General features: G+C 36.5%; 1 protein-coding gene across 2 annotated transcripts in view; it reads right to left on the bottom strand.

Moving 5' to 3' along the window:
* Window positions 1-21,767, bottom strand: part of LOC123536350 (uncharacterized) — a 41,419-nt gene that overhangs the window by 14,424 nt on the left and 5,228 nt on the right. Inside the window, exons 2-6 of one of the 2 annotated variants that reach the window (XM_053524467.1) lie at window positions 16,979-17,083; window positions 13,931-14,026; window positions 11,263-11,395; window positions 10,924-11,061; window positions 10,601-10,727 (exon numbers count right to left, since the gene is read on the bottom strand). In XM_053524467.1, the coding sequence (XP_053380442.1) occupies window positions 10,601-10,727; window positions 10,924-11,061; window positions 11,263-11,395; window positions 13,931-14,017 (485 nt within the window). In that variant the 5' untranslated portion in view covers window positions 14,018-14,026; window positions 16,979-17,083. Of the gene's footprint in view, window positions 1-1,173; window positions 1,312-1,558; window positions 1,694-2,799; window positions 2,896-10,600; window positions 10,728-10,923; window positions 11,062-11,262; window positions 11,396-13,930; window positions 14,027-16,978; window positions 17,084-21,767 lie in introns of both variants that reach the window. The other variant, XM_045319512.2, reaches the window with a different exon arrangement.

Below are 21,767 nucleotides of genomic sequence, written 5' to 3'. Positions count from 1 at the left end.
AATGATTGTCTGTACCCATAGGCTTCTCCCATTTTGGCTGCTTCCAAAGCGGAGTCGAGATTTCGTGGTGATCCTGCACGAGTGAAAAATGCAAGTTTCTCTGGTAATCCGTTTATAAAGACCAACATCATTTCTGCATCGCTTTTAGACAGTTTTTTACCGCATTCGCGAATAAGTTCGAATAATTCTCCAAGTGACTGATTGGCTTGTAACTGCAATGTCTGAAATCTTTCAGTTTCAAAGATAAGTGCACTGGCATTGACATCACAGTATTTGGTTTTAAATTGTTCTTGAATATCATCCCAGTCATCGGTTTCGAGGTTGTCGAACCAAATCTTTGCTGGACCGTGCAGGTGTAATTGAAACGCAGCGAGTTGCATTCTGTCGTTCCTGCCAATTTTCATAAGTGTCGTGTATGCATTAAAATCCGACAGAAATCACTTTTACCATTTTCATGTGAAAGTCCAGAAAATGTTGGCACTGATATCTTCTGATGGTCCGTGGTTGTACACGATTGGAACTTATTAAATGAAGCTCCCTCGTAAGTCCAATTTTTTCTTTTAAAGTTTTAAGTCTACCTCTTAAATTAGATTCAAAAGCATAGATTCTAAGTCCAAATTTTAGAATATAAGTCCAAATTTTAGATTCTCCACCATATAATAGATACGTTGTTTTGTTGTTGGGGAATAGCGAAAAGTCAGTTTATGGTTTTTGATGTTTATTAAAATAATATATCCAGAATAAAATTTAAGATGTTGTCAGGTCTAAAGATTTTAGCAAACTGATACAGAAATATAGAGGTACAGAAATATAATTGTTTAAGCAATTACAAAGGCAGCATTCAATGACATATCAAAGAAACAAACATATTGAATCAAAAGATTTTACAGTAAGGTGTTAATGATACATGTCAATCAATATGGAAAATAAGAGACTTTGAAGAACTAATTATAAACTGAATGGAGAGATTTGGTAACAAGGTTCTAATGACAAATGTCAATCACTTTGGCCTTCCTTTACTCTTTGAAGTTTGAGACCACCCAAACTTCTAGAAAATATACAAGATGTACATGTAAAAAATATAGATGTGAATATCACAAATATAACATGATATCTATGTATAGTATAAAACAAGTTTTAAAAAACAAAATAGTAAAAATGTCTTATACAAACCGTTTTGGCATCCGGCACTTGACCAACCGACGGCACACTGGTTACTACTGCACAAGCCGTTGATAGGCGAGCAACTATCTTCCGGGGGACAGTGACACTGATAGTTACAGTTAGACCCGAACGTTGTATTGCTACAGGCTGTAAACAAAAATGTGATGTACATGTATCATTTTATGTCTTCAAAACTAGTGAAAATATACTTCTGCACAAAGATTGATACTTTCCTGAATATTGTGCTATATACATTTTACAAGTTATATTTATTGTAAAAATATGTGTTACGATGTCAATGTATCATTTTTGATTCAAAAATCACTGCTAGGCAGTAATGCTATGAAAAATGCGACATTTTAACTTCGGGTAGAAAAATTGTATATATACTAACGTGTTTGACACTTCGGAGGTCCGGACCATCCTTGAGCACAAGAAAATTGGCCGCAGTTTCCAGTTTGAGGGTCACAACTAAATAAGCAGCGACACGTCCCACTGCAGTTGAAGCCAAAGGTTTCGTTAGGACAGGCTACCAAAGGAAATTTTCATTCATTATATGGTAATGACTAATACGCTTACTTGCCAAACGTGTTACGTTCGTTTATAAACTTCCTACATTATAATTCAGGTTTTAGACAAAGTCGATTTTCATTAACAGTTAGTTGAAAAATTTAACAGATTATTAATACCAATTTCTTTCAATAGTGTTCCTATGATATGTTAATTAAGCATATGGCAATTTATTAGACTGTTCGCCTAATTTTTGGAGTGGATTTTACAGAACGTCACATTCGCGGTCACTTGACACTTACACGCTAAGTAAATCGTGAACATAAGATCTTATAGGCTACGACACTCGTGAAAATAAGATCTCACACGCTACGTAACTCGTGAGCATCAGTTTTTACACGCTACGTCACTCATGAACATCAGATCTTACACGCTACGTCACTCGTGAACATCAGATCTTACACACTATGCCACTCATAAACTTCAGATCTTATACACTACATCAGTCTTGAACATCAGATCTTGCACGCTACGTCAGTCTTGAAAATCAGATTTTACACGCTACATCAGTCTTAAAAATCAGATCTTGCACTCTACGTCACTCATGATCATCAGATCTTACACGCTACGTCACTCATGGACATCAGATCTTACACACTATGCTACTCATGAACACCAGATCTTACACACTACGTAACTCATGAACATCAGATCTTAAATTCTACGTCAGTCGTGGACATTTGATCTTACACGCTACGTCAGTCATGGACATTTGATATTAAACACTTAGTCAGTCGTGAACATAAGATCTTACAGGCTACGTAAGTCGTGAACATTTGATATTACATGCTACGTCAGTCATGAACATCAGATCTTACACGCTACGTCCATCATGTATATTTGATCTTAAACACTTAGTCAGTCGTAAATATCAGATCTTACACGTTACGTCATTCGTGAACATTAAATCTAACAGGCTACGTCAGTCGTGAACATTTGATTTTACATGGTTCGTATCTCTTGTAACGCTTCTTCAGTAATGAATCCTTTGTATCTGGTGTTCACTCGGTGACAGAGATACTGCAATCTTAGAAAGAACAAACAAATATCCTCAACGTAACTTACCCGTGCAGACTCGACTGACATTTTGAAATCCAAGCTGGCATTCCTTACATCTTGTTGGACCAAAACCCGTGCACCCATTACATGCATTATCACACACTACGAAACAACAAATATAAACAAGGGTTATATATGTAAACTGACTTACATCTATGGTCTCTGAATATATCCTGGACACAGAAAGTATGCCAATATTTGTATACAGAATATAAATGAATTACGGAATAAATAACTACTATTGAAAATCTTTTAATTATTGTACCTAAATATCTATCTTAATGTCATGTTTTTATTTAATTTCCAGCTTAAATCTGTTACATGAACAAATTTATGAGGAGGAGCAGTAAGGGGGAGGGGAGGGGATGGGGGTCTTCCAAAAAAATTCAAAAGGGAGATAAATCAGTAAGTATATATGAGAGAGTTAGGTTTGCACTTCGTCCTAATGATATACGGATATATACACAGGTCCACTTCATATTAGATCACATATAAAGATTAAGAGAGCTTAATCGAACGAGTATTTCAGTAGTATGTGCGTGTTGTAAAATTTCAAACATGTATAACTCCTAAACCAGGTATGGAACATGAATTCCCTTCAACATTCAAATTCAGTTCTTAGTGATACTTTTAAGTAAGTTTGTGTCAGATCCTTTAAAACTGTAGAAGTTATTCGGACAAGTTTTATATCAGTAGTGGACAATACACACATCAGGGCTGAGAGTCTGCACGTCTTAATGATACATTTATGTAAGTTTGGGCCGGATACCTCCATTATCTTGAAAACTTACGGAAGGGCTATTATGCAGGATGGAAATTTTGGGACGGATGGACGGCAACAAGGTCAAGGCGGCAACTACTCGTATATGCCACCTCTCCCCATCTTACACCCATACCAAACATTTCCAGCATTGTAGTCACAGAATAAAATTATGCCGCCTTCTTTAATTATTCATTTTAGTCGATTTCGTCTGAAAAGCGTCATAATTTTTTATAAAATATTCTTACATGCATGAATCACAGAATTTTTGGAATAACATAAATTTACCAACTGATTTAGATTAAAAATCAACCAACTCAATCCTAATGTAATTAATAAATGTAGAAAGACAGTATCTCATTTAGGTATGCATATTGCGGTCCATTGATCGGCAGGAAAATGAGATTTTTATATGAAATGGCTGTTCCTTTTTGTTTTAAGATAGAATTAATTGCATACGCTATGTATTTTGACGAAGCAGACAAAGCGTGCATTTGTGGACCAGGTACAGGCAGAGGATAGAAGAAAACGGGAGAAACACAATGGGACAGTGCGCACGTGGTGGCTCAGAGGGAGGCCAGGGAACCTTACGCTGTAGGAGAACGAGCGACTCACCGGAAATTAGGTCGGAGAACACAACTGTAGTTATGTTTAATTGCTTCGATAGAAAATACAGTGTCGTTGTTTATCGAGTGTGTGTACATGACTACATTATGAGTTAGTCGTCTATTCGAAGAAGTTTCACACACTGCAGAGGATGCATATCGCGAAAAGCTATAGCAACATAGCTAAACACTGGTAATTATGGGCTATTTAAAATTCCCCTTTACCTGTTCGTGGGTACTCATTTGTAATTCATCCGATAATATATGGAAGACAGACACAGGTGAACATACGCGTGCTTTATTGGATGTGAGCATGCATGACCGATGATAACTGGAATAAGGATGCATCCACCCGCTGATACATGAGTAAGCAACTGGCATTTAATGTTTCGCATTTCGCAAATAACGATAAACATTTATCAAGAGGCAATTGCCATTTGAAAGTCAATATCTGACATTGAGCATTTGGAAAATAGCATTTTGTATTAACTAAATGGCAAATAGCAAAACGCACCGGTCTTTCAGCTGACGTGTAATTGATTGATATCATCTTTGTGTCAGTTATATATTAAGTTGATGATCGTTTAGCTAATTTGACCAAGTTCGACAAGAATATAGTAAATGTAAGTATTTCAAAAAAAAAACCTCTGGGGAAACCGTTTTTGCCAATGAGCCATTCTAATGTGAAATGCTTAGGCCTACTGCCAAATTTTAATGCTTATTGCTAAATACCAAATTTTAATGCATACTGCTAAATACCAAATGCTATATATCATATACTTTATATTAAGTGCCAAATGCTAAATGTCAAATATTTAATTCATAGTTACAAATGATAAATGCTAACAGTTTATGAGCAAGGAGGTGTTTTTCTGAAACTTTCTGACAATTATTTGAAAACATTTACTGTTTTACCAGTCTGATTTGAAGCAGCAGCATTCGTCACAGGTCATAATGGTGTGTGGGACCGAAACTGTTTATTTTTTAAAAGGGGACAAATATGTGTAATGAAGGACACTGACTTTTACTGATGTATAATTAAAATTTTGGTTCTTTTTCTTTCTTGAATAAAAACTTAGTCATAATTAAATAGTTGACGTTCATTGTCCCGCATCTCGGAATAGCAATATGCATTTACCATTTGACATTCGATTTTAAAGATTTTGACATTTACTTTTTCATTAATTTTCACTGGAAGCATTTCACAATTAGCATAATGCACCAGTCTTCGATATATATACCTTACATACATAATATATACCAATATCGAATACATTTGTTTACTATACTACATGTATGGAAATAATACGATATCGTGTAAATATGCCAATTCAGTTGTTTTGTGAATGGGAATTTTAAATGGGACAGATTATTCCTATCCTATTATATGGAATGGCGTTTAATAGGTCGATATAAAAAAGTAAATAAATAATGCTTAATCATCCGTGGCCAGTGATGTGTTAGGCAAATAATGCTTAATGAGAGTTACAGATGTAATAAGCGATGTGTCTTATTATATGTACTAGGTTTCAAAGACATACTTGCAAGTTACAGGAAATATAATATGCTCACAATATATAATGATATAAAACTGAGAGAAAGACCAGCAAACAAAACTTACATATAACTTTTAAAATGCAGGCGGCTGGCTTAGGAACGAAAATAAATTTACCTCTGCAGATCGTTCCCCCCCGGGATTTCCTGGCAGTACTGGTCCGACCTGCATGTTGTTGTGGCGCATGTTATCTGAGCAGCGGACGTCGTGGCGCAGTAACTTACTGAAATTTTCACACATTAAACAGGTGTACAAACTACATTATACAGAGGAGTTATATCTTCGGATGTGACGGACGGACGGACACAGCGGCAACTATATACTCGCCCTTCGGGGAGCATAAAAATAACTGGAGGAAACATGGCACGTGGCAGTACTGAACTGAAAACATTACAGACAAAGAAAAGAAAAATTAACAAAAAATAATCAAATACAATTTGATATGAATATGCACAGAGCAATCCAAAGGCCACCACCAAAATGTCAGTCATCAAAATGTAGAAAGATGAACAAAAACTATGTAAAAAATAAGATATTTGAAAATCAACCAAACTCAGACATCCAAACTTGTTCATTAATATACACTTTAAGAAATTGTTAATTATAGACCTTGAGCTGACAATAACCCCCATCCCCCCTCTAGGGATATTTCTACGCTATGATTTTTTTAAAACATATAATATGAGCTATCATTCCAGAAATTCTGCCATCTGGCAGTCGGGTTCTTTTTACGTTACAGCCTACTTTATACGTTACCATTAATAATTTCTAGAAAATACTGACTGGCACTACAGTTAGCAACAAATGGTTTACTAGCTACACAATATGTCAGTATATAAAGACAGAATATACAGATTTACATTTTGCAGGTAAAATTGACACTTGTAGGCATGTGCTTTACGTTATTAAGTATACGTTACCAAAGTAGAAAATATAACTGTGTGATTTATATTTTAGTTGAAGTGTCTATGTCAAAAAAGAGATTGCGGTTATAACAGATAAGAGCTTGACATAATTATATCAGTTGTAAGATATTTCTAATTATTGCGAATAAATAAGCGGTAATGTATAGTAAAGAAGATGAAATAATATAATGTATATATGTTAACAGTATGAGTTTCAAATTTATAATATTTTTTTTAAAAAAAGTCGAAAAATATTGGGATATTGTAAAAGTTTTGTTTAAACGGATATGTAACGCGTACGAATTCCATAAATGTGTACTATGTATTAAAAACATATAAATATATTTTACAAAATATAAATCTATGTAACGAAAATTACTTATTACCTAAATCATATATAGTTTTCTTCAACCTGAATTTACAATCAAGATTAACAAAAAATCATTTTTCATGTGAAATGAAACTGATTTCATTGAGTGAAAAATGTAATGAAATAAATAATAAATCAATAAATAAATTACAAATGTGTGAAATGATTTGCAGAGAGTGAGTGCTCAAACTTGCTTCATATGGCACCTTCGAATTATTCAATCAATGATAATACTACAGTCCAGCATATGATAAAAACGTCAGTAGATGCAAGTAATGAAGTTTGCCAGAAATATATTATAGTGACATGTGACTCGGCTGTTGCTAGGAAGGCATATTCTTTGGTTCTGCAGACTAGAGATGTACTTGGTAACATAATAGTTAGAATGGGTTTTTTTATTCACACAATCTGCTCTATATTTGGGCCTGTAGGAAAATTAATGAAGGGCAATGGTCTTACAGAAGTTGTAATAGAATCAGGAATTTGTTCTAGTGGTTCACGTGATAAAGTATTACCAGGTAAACGCTACAACCATACTCTAAATGTACACAGGACTGTAATGGAAGCTCTTGAGCGTTTCCTTCTATGCAAGTTTGAAGAGACAAAACCCTACAAAGAAAGCATTTTGGAAGAAACTAATATTACAGAAACGGACTGAAAGTCCATTCAAAGGTGTTTGAAATAATAACTCTCCTGACTTAGAAGAATATTTCAATAGACATGGGCAGTTCAAATCATAAATAAGAAAGGGTGAAAGTGGCATAAACTGCTCAATTTTGGTTAATGTATGTAGACATAATTCACTTGATGTTGTTGCTCATCAAAGCAACACAGATTAATGCTCTTTTTTTACATACAGCATCTATGTAAAAACTGTGCTCTTTCTTCTTCACATTTGATCGCAATAATGATGCCCGCTACCTCCTCGATTACCTGTTGACATTGATCAATATTGATCCAAATGCAGAAGAGCTACTTTGAAGTAATGATTTTAATGTACCTATGTCTTCTGTACCAGCATTGAGAAATGCTGTAGATATCCCTACAGAGCAGACAAGTAACAGACATGCAAAGTCTGAGGTTGGCATACTTGGTTACAGCAGAAACTATGCTGCATATGTCCAGTGGTGCGTGATACGTCATTACAGAACAAGTATGTTGAAGCAACACTTCAGAATGCAGAAATACACAGAGTGGACATGTCCCAACACAAAGAAGTTTAACATATTCAAATACGCAGATGTGAAGAAGTTAACGGGGTTATGATGGCAGAAAGTCCTTTACGAACCCATTTCAGGCTGAAAAAAAACAACAAAGTTGACAATTACTGTGTGTTGTCTGGTATTCCTGTGAAATCAGAAGTCACTCATGACCTTAAGGCAACTGAAATAGGTGAAAAGACAACGGATAAATTACCAAAAGAAGACTGAATGAAAAATTAGTTCCTTTTCTAGACACCGTTCAGAGAAGAAAACTCAAAACAATTGCCACAGCTGAAGTTAAAATACTCAAAACAAAATACTACAGATAAGAGCAGAACGTAAAGTGTATGGGCAGCTGGTACTTTTGATTGTTCAGCGCAACATAGATCTAGAATCGATACTTTCTTTTCCTCTAAGACCTATCCCCTGGCCGTTATAGCCACTGCAACTGGAATGCCAATGAAAACAAGCAAGTCAAAACTACTTCATTATGTAAAGGCTGCATCCATTTAAAGTAGATCTTTTTTGATTGACAGTAAAGTCCTGCTGCAAAGCTTAGTAAGTAACCATCCCTGCAACATTCCAAGACGTAGCCTAGGTCAACTACCTAAAACAGCTCGTGTCGATTTGTAACTGACACTTACAGTCCTTAGTCGATCAAATCATATCAGCGTGGAAGACGTAGATCTTCTCCAAAATTCTTACTTGTCAGAGTGAAAACTAAAGGATCATGTAACTGAAAAGCATTCATGTCAAATGGTAAAAACAAAACACAGTTGATCAATCTTATTTTCGAACAATGAAAATGTGATTCCAATGCAACAAAGATGAAGAAGAAGACAACTGTATTTTGTTAATGGTGAAAGGTGTTTTTTACACACAAATGAAGATGGGAACAAAGTTCAAGCTCGACCTTATATACCACTGTTTCTATACAAAGGAAGAAGCAGACGCAAGAATAATATTCATTGCATGGATATGGGTACTACTAGCACTACACGAAAGGCAAAAATCCAAGTAAGATCCCCAGTTACAGACGTGTTTATGTTATTGGTGATTGATATCTTCAAAAATACAATATACTGTTGTTTTATTTTTTTTTATCCTTTTTCTTTTTGTTCTTACACTGGAACAGGCAATAAGAGACACCATTTAAATGCTCACATCATATTTATAAGCAAAGGAAAAAGTATCTGCTCAATATTTCCTGCAATAAATTGTCTGACTGGTTGCAACAACCAGTGCTTTTGTTTGCACAGCGAAAGTAACACCGCTCAAATTAGTAGAGAAGAAAACAGGTGTATGTTGCAACATTAGCAGAAGTAGTTTACATCGCTGATCAGATGACCTCTTAATGGCATCGAAAATATTGTCTGTGCAATCTATGGACTGAAAAATACAATAACATCAACAAACTTATATTATGACAGGTTTCTTGCAAAGTATTGGGTACGTGCTGGAAATCTCCCGAGCAAATATAAAGGCATGGGCATGAGTCTATTTCCACTTGTCTTACGCAGCCAGATTATGTTGGTCTTTCTTTGGTCAGAATTTATCTTAAAGGAGGAAATCTTTCTAGTAAACTGAATCCTAGCAAGTTTGTCTGATACCTTTTTACTAGTAAGTTTTAAAGTGGTCAGAAGCAACAAAGCACTTCCTGTTTTGAGAATGGTCTTCAAAAGTCTGTACTAAGCTCAATAAATAAATCATGAAAGTGATCTTGGTCACTTGGAGGATGGTCACATGGCCGAGTGCACATAGTTAGAAATTAGTATGGAAATGTGTTGCAAGAAGAAACGGAATGAGCCGTGCCATGAGAAAACCTACGTAGTGGGTTTGCGACCAGCATAGATCCAGACCAGCCTGCGCATCCGCGCAGTCTGGACAGGATCCATGCTGTTTGCTAACAGTTTCTCCAATTCCAATAGGCTTTAAAAGCGAACAACATGGATCCTGACCAGACTGCGCGGATGCGCAGGCTGGTCTGGATCCATGCTGGTCGCAAACCCACTATGTTGGTTTTCTCATGGCACGGCTCGAATACATTCGATTTGAAAAGAATAATGTATGTGAGTGGTTATTTAAAATATGCGCTCAGAGTTTATCTTTTATTTATATCCTGTCCTTTCCATTTGAATCATTATGTCTAACTGCATCTACCTTCGCATAATGTGATGAAGGATGGCATCACTCGACTTCATAAAGTTAGCAAATATTTAGTAATAAACTCCAAAGTTTATAACGTAAGTAGTCATGTCAGTTTTATTTGAACTTTCGTTTGAAAAACGAATGGTTCTGGTTATAACATAGTTTCATATCAAATTTGGTGGGAGGGGTATGGGTATGGGTATGGGTAGAGGTAGGGGTAGGGGAGAGGGCGTTGGTAACATTAAACTACATCTTAACTTACTCATATTGAGCTATTGGCCTGTCCGGATTACCACGGTCCGTATTTCTCTGCCAGCCCTGCCAGACGACAGTTGCATTTGAACAGGTCACGTTTTCTTCCGTCGGTGGATTCGTCAACTGAGGTAGTTCTAAAATACGAGACTGTGTTCTTGATCATACAAATAAGTATCACAGTAATGACACATGTATATATTTGCATGACAGGCAATACTTATTTTTGTCTTAACCAGGTGGATAACAAATAAAACTGAAAAGGTTCAGATATCTATGCATAGTATAAAACAAGTTTTAAAAAACAAAATAGTAAAAATTTCTTATACAAACCGTTTTGGCATCCGGCACTTGACCAACCGACGGCACACTGGTTACTACTGCACAAGCCGATGATAGGCGAGCAACTATCTTCCGGCGGACAGTGACACTGATAGTTACAGTTAGACCCGAACGTTGCATTGCTACAGGCTATAAACAAAAATGTGATGTACATGTATCATTTTATGTCTTCAAAACAAGTGAAAAAAATACTTCTGCACAAAGATTGATACTAAAATATGTGTTACGATGTCAATGTATCATTTTTTGATTCAAAAATCACTACTAGGCAGTAATGCTAGAAAAATGCGACATTTTAACTTCGGGTAAAATAATTGTATATATACTAACGTGTTTGACATTTCGGTGGTCCGGACCATCCTTCAGCACAAGAAAATTGGTCAGTTTCCAGTTCGAGGGTCACAGTTAAATAAGCAGCGACACGTCCCACTGCAGTTGAAGCCAAAGGTTTCGTTAGGACAGGCTACAAAAAGAAATTTCTTCATTCATTATATGGTGATGACTGATACGCTTACTTGCCAAACGTGTTACGTTCAGAACGACACACTCACGGTCACTTGACACTTACACTATCATGAGTTATAACATTTTATAACATGAATTTTGTGACAAACTGAAATATTAAACTAAAATTCAATCTGAAAAATATCAAAATCACACGGACATTTTTAATGGTAAGAAACTACAATATGGGTAAAATTTGCTTGCAACTTTGAAAAATACTGCAATATGTTAAATATCTTTTCACTCGGGAAATGCAGGTCTTAGACGCTATTTCACTCGTAAACATCAGATCGTGCACAATACGTCACTCGTGGACTTCAAATCTTATACGCTATGTCAGTCATGAATATCAGGTCTTATACGCTTCGTCATCCGTTAACATCAGGTCTTACACACAACATTTCATCTTACACGCTACGCCACTGCTGAACATCAGATCTTACAAGCTAAGTCAAACATGAACTTCAGATCTTACACGCTATGTCAATCATGAACTTCAGATCTTATACGCTATGCTACTCATGAAACGCAGATCTTATACGCTATGCTACTCATGAACTTCAGATCTTATACGCTATGCTACTCGTGAACATAAGATCTTACACCATATGCCAGTCATGAACTTCAGATCTTATACGCTATGCTACTCATGAACTTCAGATCTTATACGCGATGCTACTATGAACGTCAGATCTTATACGCTATGCTACTCATGAACTTCAGATCTTATACGCTATGCTACTCGTGAACATAAGATCTTACACGCTATGTCAATCATGAACTTCAGATCTTATACGCTATGCTACTCGTGAACATAAGATCTTACACGCTATGTCAATCATGAACTTCAGATCTTATACGCTTTGCTACTCATGAACTTCAGATCTTATACGCTATGCTACTCATGAACTTCAGATCTTATACGCTATGCTACTCATGAACATCAGATCTTACACGCTATGCTTCTCGTGAACATAAGATCTTACATGCTATGGCAATCATGAACTTCAGATCTTATACGCTATGCTACTCATAAACTTCAGATCTTATACGCTATGCTACTCGTGAACATAAGATCTTACACGCTATGTCAATCATGAACTTCAGATCTTATACGCTATGCTACTCATAAACTTCAGATCTTATACGCTATGTAATCATGAACTTCAGATCTTATACGCTATGCTACTCGTGAACATAAGATCTTACACGCTATGTCAATCATGAACTTCAGAACTTATACGCTATCCTACCCATGAACTTCAGATCTTATATGCTATGCTACTCATGAACTTCAGATCTTATACGCTATGCTACTCGTGAACATAAGATCTTTCACGCTATGCTACTCATGAACTTCAGATCTTATACACTATGCTACCCATAAACTTCAGATCTTATACGCTACGCTACTCGTGAACTTCAGATCTTATACGCTATGCTACTCATGAACATAAGATCTTACACGCTATGTCAAACATGAACTTCAGATCATATACGCTATGCTACCCATGAACTTCAGATCTTACCCGCTATGCTACTCATGAACTTCAGATCTTATACGCTATGCTACTCATGAACTTCAGATCTTACACGCTATGTCAGTCATGAACATCAGGTTTATACACTTCGTCACTCGTGAAAATAAGATTTTACACGCTACGTCACTCGTGAAAATCAGATCTTACAACATAAGATCTTATAGGCTACGACACTCGTGAAAATAAGATCTTACACGCTACGTAACACGTGAGCATCAGATCTTACACGATACGACACTCATGAACATCAGATCTTACACGCTACGTCACTCGTGAACATTAGATCTTACATACTATGTCACTCATGAACTTCAGATCTTATACACTACATCAGTCTTGAACATCAGATCTTGCACGCTACGTCAGTCTTGAAAATCAGATTTTACACGCTACATCAGTCTTGAAAATCAGATCTTGCACTCTACGTCACCCATGATCATCAGATCTTACACTCTACGTCATTCATGAAAAATTTAAAATTAAACACACGTCAGTCGTGAACATTTGATCTTACACGCTACGTCATTCGTGCATTTTTGATCTTACACACTACGTCAGTCATGGACATTTGATATTAAACACTTAGTCAGTCGTGAACATAAGATCTTACACGCTACGTAAGTCGTGAACATTTGATCTTACACGCTACATCAGTCATGAACATCAGATCTTACACGCTACGTCAATCATGTACATTTGATCTTAAACACTTAGTCAGTCATGAACATCAGATCTTACACGTTACGTCATTCGTGAACATTTGATCTTACACGCTACGTCAGTAGTGCACATTAAAACTTATAGGCTACGTCAGTCCTGAACATTTGGTCTTACATGGTTCGTATCTCTTGTAACGCTTCTTCAGTAATGAATCCTTTGTATCTGGTGTTCACTCGGTGACAGAGATACTGCAATCTTAGAAAGAACAAACAAATATCCGCAACGTAACTTACCCGTGCAGACTCGACTGACATTTTGAAATCCAAGCTGGCATTCCTTACATCTTGTTGGACCAAAACCAATGCACCCATTACATGCATTATCACACACTACGAAAAAACAAATATAAACAAGGGTTATATATGTAAACTGACTTACATCTATGGTCTCTGAATATATATCCTGGACACAGAAAGTGTGCCAATATTTGTATACAGAATATAAATGAAGTACGGAATAAATAACTACTGTTGAAAATCTTTTAATTATTGTACCTAAATATCTATCATAATGTCATGTTTTTATTTAATTTCCAGCTTAAATCTGTTACATGAACAAATTTATGAGGAGGAGCAGTAAGGGGGAGAGGGGTCTTCCAAAAATATCAAAAGGGAGATAAATCAGTAATTATATATGAGAGAGTTAGGTTTGCACTTTATCCTAATGATATACTAATAGGTCCACTTCATATTAAAACATTCATGTAAGATTGGAACAGATCACATATAAAGATTAAGAGAGCTTAATCGAACGAGTATTTCAGTAGTATTTGCGTGTTGTAAAATTTCAAACATGTATAACTCCTAAACCAGGTATGATACATGAATTCCCTTCAACATTCAAATTCAATTCTTAATGATACTTTTAAGTAAGTTTGTGTCAGATTCTTTGAAACTGTAGAAGTTATTCGGACAAGTTTTATATCAGTAGTGGACAATACACACATCATTTCAAAGGGCTGAGAGTCTGCACGTCTTAATGATACATTTATGTAAGTTTGGGCCTGATACCTCCATTATCTTGAAAACTTACGGAAGGGCTATTATGCAGGATGGAAATTTTGGGACGGATGGACGGGAACAAGGTCAAGGCGGCAACTACTCGTATATGCCACCTCTCCCCATCTTATACCCATACCAAACATTTCCAACATTATAGTCACAGAATGAAATTATGCCGCCTTCTTTAATTATTTATTTTAGTCCATCTCGTCTGAAAAGCGTCATATTTTCTTATAAAATATTCTTACAGGCATGAATCACAGACTATTTGGAATAATATAAACTGACCAACAGATTTAGATTAAAAATCAAACAATCAATCCTGATGTAATTAATAAATGTAGGAAGACAGTATGTCATTTAGGTATGCATATTGCGGTACATTGATCGGTAGGAAAATGAGATTTTAATATGAAATGGCTGTTCCTTTTTGTGTTAAGATCGAATTAGTTGCATACGCTATGTATTTTGACGAAGCAGACAAAGCGTGTATTTGTGGACTAGATACAGACAGAGGACAAGAAAACGGGAGAGACACAATGGGACAGTGCGCACGTGGTGGCTCAGAGGGAGGCCAGGGAAGAAACCTTACGCTATAGGAGAACGAGCGGCTCACCGGAAATTAGGTCGGAGAACAAAACTGTAGTTATGTTTAATTGCTTCGATAGAAAATACAATGTCGTTGTTTATCGAGTGTGTGTACATGACTACATTACGAGTTAGTCGTCTATTCGAAGAAGTTTCACACACTGCAGAGGATGCATATCGCGAAAAGCTATAGCAACATGGCTAAACATTGGTAATTATGGGCTATTTAAAATTCCCCTTTACCTGTTCGTGGGTACTCATCTGTAATTCATCCGGTAATATATGGAAGATAGACACAGGTGAACATACGCGTGCATTATTGGATGTAAGCATGCATGACCGATGACAGCATTCGCTCGCTGATACATAAGTAAGCAACTGGCATTTATTGTTTCGCATTTCGCAAATAACGATAAACATTTATCAACAGGCAATTGCTATTTGAAAGTCAATATCTGACATTGAGCATTTGGAAAATAGCATTTTGTATTTAACTGAATGGCAAATAGCAAAACGTTCCGGTCTTCCAGCTGACGTGTAATTGATTGGTATCATCTTTGTGTCAGTTACATATTAAGTTGATGATCGTTTAGCTAATTTGACCAAGTTCGACAAGAATATAGTAAATGTAAGTATTTCAAACAAACAAAAAAACCTCTAGGGAAACCGTTTTCGCCAATGAGCCATTCTAATGTGAAATGCTCAGGCCTACTGCCAAATTTTAATGCTAACTGCCAAATTTTAATGCTTACTGCTAAATGCCAAATTTTAATGCTTACTGCTAAATACCAAATGCTATATATTATATACTTTATATTAAGTGCCAAATGCTAAATGTCAAATATTTAATGCATAGTGACAAATGATAAATGCTATATGTTTATGAGCAAGGATGTGTTTTTCTGAAAATTTCTGACAATTATTTGAAAACATAAACTGTTCTACCAGTCTGATTTGAAGCAGCAGCATTCGTCACAGGTCATAATGGTGTGTGGGACCGAAACTGTTTATTTTTTTAAAAGGGGACAAAGATGTGTAATGATGGACACTGACTTTTACTGATGTATAATTAAAATTTTGGTTCTTTTTCTTTCTTGAATAAAAACTTAATCATAAATAGTTGACATTAATTGTTCCGCATCTCGGAATAGCAATAAGCATTTACCATTTGACATTCGATTTTGAAGATTTTGACATTTACTTTTTCATTTATTTTCGCTGGAAGCATTTCACAATTAGCATAATGCACCAGTCTTCGATATATATACCTTACATACATAATATACCAATATCGAATACATTTGTTTACTATACTACCTGTATGGAAATAATACGATTTCGTGTAAATATGCCAATTCAGTTGTTTTGTGAATGGGAATTTTAAATGGGGCAGATTATTCGTATCCTATTACATGGAATGGCGTTTAATATACGTCGATATAAAAAATCAAATAAATAATGCTTAATCATCCGTGACCAGTGCTGTGTTAGACAAATAATGCTGTAATGAGAGGTACAGAAGTAATAAGCGATGTGTCTTATTATATGTACTAGGTTTCAAAGACATACTTGCAAGTTACAGGAAATATAATATGCTATAATGATATAAAACTGAGAGAAAAACTAGCAAACAAAACTTACATATAACTTTTAAAATGCAGTCGGCTGGCTTAGGAACAAAAATAAATTTACCTCTGCAGATCGTTCCCCCCGGGATTTCCTGGCAGTACTGGTCCGACCTGCATGTTGTTGTGGCGCATGTTATCTGAGCAGCGGGCGTCGTGGCGCAGTAACATACTGAAATTTTCACACATTAAACAGGTGTACATACTACATTATACAGAGGAGTTATATTTTCGGATGTATACACATTCAGTTTGTTAAAGTACCCCTCACAATAGTAATATAAGGAAGATCTACGTTTTCATTAACTTTGTGAAAATCTTTACTTTATACAATAATAAAATTGATTAAGTAATGGTAAATCTAACCAGAACATACAATTTTTCAACCGAATTCCGGTAGCCTAGCTACATGTCTATTTTTTTTTTATTTTTTTTTAAGCATTTTTCCTTCTGGAACAATCGCATCTTGACTAATTAATAATAACAATGACAATAGTCTATAAAAAATAATATTCTAACACGATCCGATTCATTTTCCTATTAAACAAAGAAGACAGAAAACAGTGAATTATTATACAACAAATCACTGTTCTGACGTCACAATTATTACGTCATGAATATCGAAACGTTACTAAATCTCGTAGGTCAAAAATTTTCACTGTGAATAATATTTCAAACGCGCTGGCCTGTAAGAGAGCAATGCGACGTAAATTATGACGTCAAATTGCTGCATGAGGTTCGGTTACTTACAACTGGAATAAATGAAGTGTAATATTTTAGTGTTGTTGGTATTATAATAATAATACAGTTCTGTCACAAATGTGGGAATAAAGAAGCTAAGAACACAAGTGTGTTTTCACTGCAACTTTAATAGATGGACTGAAGCATATAGGCAGGAAATCAACAATATCTAGAATGTTGACCAGTGCAGAAGAGCGTGATGTAGTGGAATTTTACTACAGTTCATTCAAGTTGCATAATACGGTTACATCTCCCTCTCTCTGTAAGGTTGAGAAACTTTGAACCTGTGTCTATCAAATACATGTACATTGACTGTTTCCAGATGATGATAATAATTGATAGGTAACTATCATTGGTTTAAATTATCAATATATCATTATTGAATAAACATGGTCAATCATGAAATAATAATAATAAGTAAGTAGGTAGTATATTTCAGTTTAAACAATTTTAGCACAAGTCTTATTAAAGTTATAATCAAAGTTTATCTGCTGCATTTTATTTCCATATAACGTCTTTGAATGTTCTCTACATAATTGTTTTCTCATTAGTTCATCCAGTTCTCACTAAAGTATCTTTTGTTCCGTTTTACCTCCCTGCCTGAACGTGTAATATAGGGGTAATTTTGGCGGGGCATATCATAGACTTCGGGGATCATAACTTGGTCATGATTGTCTGGTCCCGGAAAATTCCTATCATTGGGGCACAATAAAGGGTTGGTTGTGGGGGAGTCTTCCAGAATTTTAGGCGCAAATTCTTGAATTTCTGGGAAATTTTCCTTAGTTTTATTCAGTTTGACCCTATTTCTGCGATATGTACCACTTGATTTAGTTTGCACTGTGTAAGAACGGTCATTGTGTATTTCTATAACTTTTGCTGGTTCCCAGTGTTTGCTGACCTGTAATCGAACATACTCATTTAGTTTAAGAGGGGACAGTTTTTGGGCTGATTTATCATAAAAAACCCAACTTCAAGGGGTGTGTTTCTATACTCTAAAATGGATAGATAGGGGTCCCTGCGACTTTCCTGTGCTTTTTTAAATATTCTTTTAACAATGGATACTGTTTTCTCAGCAAGACCGTTACTTATAGGATGCATGCGGCTTGATGTGACATGTGAAAACCCCCTTTCTTGGGCAAAGTCCGAGAAGACTTCTGCAGAGAATTGTGGTCCATTGTCAGTCATAAGTTTGTCGCAAATGCCGTATCTGGCCATATGAACTTTCAGTTTTCTTATTACAGTGACACTCTGAGTATTTAGGAGAGCGTCTACTTCAAAGTACCGACTATAATAGTCTACAGTCTTTTTTTAGCAAAGCTTTCATGGGACTGATAACCTCGGCTAAGTAAGGCGCGAATTTCTGAAAGTAATTAGTCACGCCAAGGATATTCTCTAATTCTGGCTTTGTCTTGGGTGCTTCGAAGTTTACTATTGCCTCGATTTTTGGATCTGGTTTCAGTCCAGTCGATGTGATAAGATGTCCAAAGAATGGCACTTCAGTAACACCTATGATACATTTGTCTGGGTTGAACTTTATACCCACTGATTTTGCTTTTTCAAGGGCTTTGCGCAAGTTTGCGTCATGTTCCTCGCGAGACTTTCCATAGATCAAAATGTCGTCAACAATGGCTGTAAGTCCTTCAAGTCCCTCAAACATTTCGTCAATTTTCTGCATGAAGATATCACTTGATGCAGAGATGCCGTAAGGCAGTCTTAGCCAGCGGTATCGGCCAAATACCGTGCTAAATGTTCTCAAGAAGATGACTTTTCGCCAAGTTTGACGCTCCAGTATGCGTGTGTGATGTCAAGTATGGAGAAGTATTTTGCGTCCGTTAAACGCGATGTCACATCATCAATAGTGCGCATAGGGTAATGGGATCTCCTTATGACGTCATTGAGGTTTTCGGGATCTAGGCATAACCTCAGTTTCCCTGACTTTTTCTCAACAATCACAAGGGAATTAACGAAATCTGTAGGTTCCGTTACTTTTGTGATGATGCCTTCTTTCTCCATACGCTGGAATTCGGCCTTTAACCTGTCTCTTAATGCTTCAGGAATTCTACGGGGCGGGTTTATTACAGGAATTGCGTCTGGCCTAATGTGCAATTTGCTTTCACCCGGGACGACACCTACACCTTGAAATAAATCCCCATATTCTGACATAACCTTATATTTATCAAGTGGCACAGAAGCATCTACTGAACAGGTTATCTGAATCAGGTTAAGGTAAACTGATGTTTCTAAACTCAGGAGGGGAACAGTAGGTGGACGGATAGCTCAGTGGTTTGCACACTGGCCTTCCAATCCTGAGGTCGGGGGTTCGATCCCCGGCAGCTACTCGGGAATTTTCAGAAACGCTTTTCAGTGTTTCCCACCCAACTAGAGGTGTACTGGTCAGGAACCCGGGCAGTCCTTGCGTGTATCAGTGCTATTCACTGGGCACGTTAAAGAACCAGGCTGTCTATTCGCAACGAGCTAGGCTAACTTAGCCGGACAAGCCTGTATCTGATTTCTGATCTCTCTCTCGTGGGGGCTGTGTCTCACTATGTCCCTCTGGTCAGATCGCTCTGTGTCTGTACTAGTAGAGGATGAATTATGCGCCCTGTGTGACTGCATTTGAACTATGTAAAGCGCCTTTGAACGTGAAATTGATCATGAAAAGGGCGCTATATAAATCTGGTATAATAATAATAACAGTGCTGCTATCTACTACATAGCAATTTGACTGACAGCTCTTATCTTTGTAACTCATGTGCAAGTTAAGCATACCACAGACAGGTAACCTATTCCCTGTATAAGAGGTCAAATGACTATCAGGGGCCTCAAGAGGGTGCTTGATATTAAGTCTTTGAAAGTGACTTAAGGGAATGATGTCTACCGCACTACCGGTGTCTAGTTTAAATTTGATAGGGGTGTGGGACGGGCCAACATTTACTTGTACAAATGCACGTTCAGTAATTGAGGAAATATTTACCGTATCAATGAAAAATTCCCTATTATCCTTAGTATCTGAGTCACTAGATTTAAATCCGTTTGCTGAACTAACATTATGAACTCTTCTGCTTTTAGATCTACACACACTGGCAAAATGCGTCAGTTTTCCACAATTGTGACATGTTGCATTTTTCGCTGGACATGTGTGATTCTGTGTGTTTTTCTTTCGTCCGCAATTTGTACAGTTTCCTTCTTTGGCAGTTGTCGCTCTCCGTCGATCAACCTGTCGTTGTTGTTGTTGTTGTTGTTGATGGCGGTGGTGTGGGCATTTTTGTTTGATGGCATCCACATTTTCTTTACCAATTGTTCGTAATTATTCCTGACAGTACTCCATGTTTTGCATGATTTGGATTGTTTTGTCTAGTGTTAACTTGTCGCCCTCGTTAATTAATTTCTCCCTGGCCTTAGAACTGTTGTACCGAACACAATTCTGTCACGTATCATTTTTTCTGGTTTGTCAAATTGACAGTCCCTTACTCTAATCCTCAATCTAGTTAGGAATGTGTCAAAGTTGTCTGAGCCCTGGGACTCATTGTAAAACTTATAGCTCGCGAAAATTAGATTCAACTTCGGCTGCACATAATTCCTGAAACGCGTATAATATGTGTCTAGTTTCTTCTCATCCTCGGCGCTAATGACTTCCATGTTTGGCGCACTTCTCTTCCTCTGTCCCCTACCCATATAAGTAAGTAGTTTACTTTTTGTTCCTCCGTTTTTTCACTGAGTGGACCGTTGAAGATAAGCTTAGCGTGCGTTTCAAATTTCTGCCATTCATCTGGCAAGTTTGAACTGTTCCAGTTAATCTGTGGAGACGGTATGCCTTCCATTTTCACAAATGTGATAAGAACACTTAATCCAATAGCTTTGATAAATAATCCGTTTTTATTCTGACACCATGTAATATTTCAGTGTTGTTGGTATTATAATAATAATACAGTTCTGTAGGATACATGTACCACAAATGTGGGAATTAAGAAGCTAAGAACACAAGTGTGTTTTCACTGCAACTTTAATAGACTGAAGCATATAGGCAGGAAATCAACAATATCTAGAAAATGCTGACCAGTGCAGCAGAGAGTGATGTAGTGGAATTTTACTAGAGTTCATTCAAGTAGCATAAT

The sequence above is a fragment of the Mercenaria mercenaria genome, chromosome 15, assembly GCF_021730395.1.
Source record: "Mercenaria mercenaria strain notata chromosome 15, MADL_Memer_1, whole genome shotgun sequence".
In the NCBI taxonomy this organism is placed as follows: domain Eukaryota; kingdom Metazoa; phylum Mollusca; class Bivalvia; order Venerida; family Veneridae; genus Mercenaria; species Mercenaria mercenaria.
The sequence above is the reverse complement of the archived record's forward strand: the minus strand, read 5'-3'. Positions and strand labels throughout refer to the sequence as shown.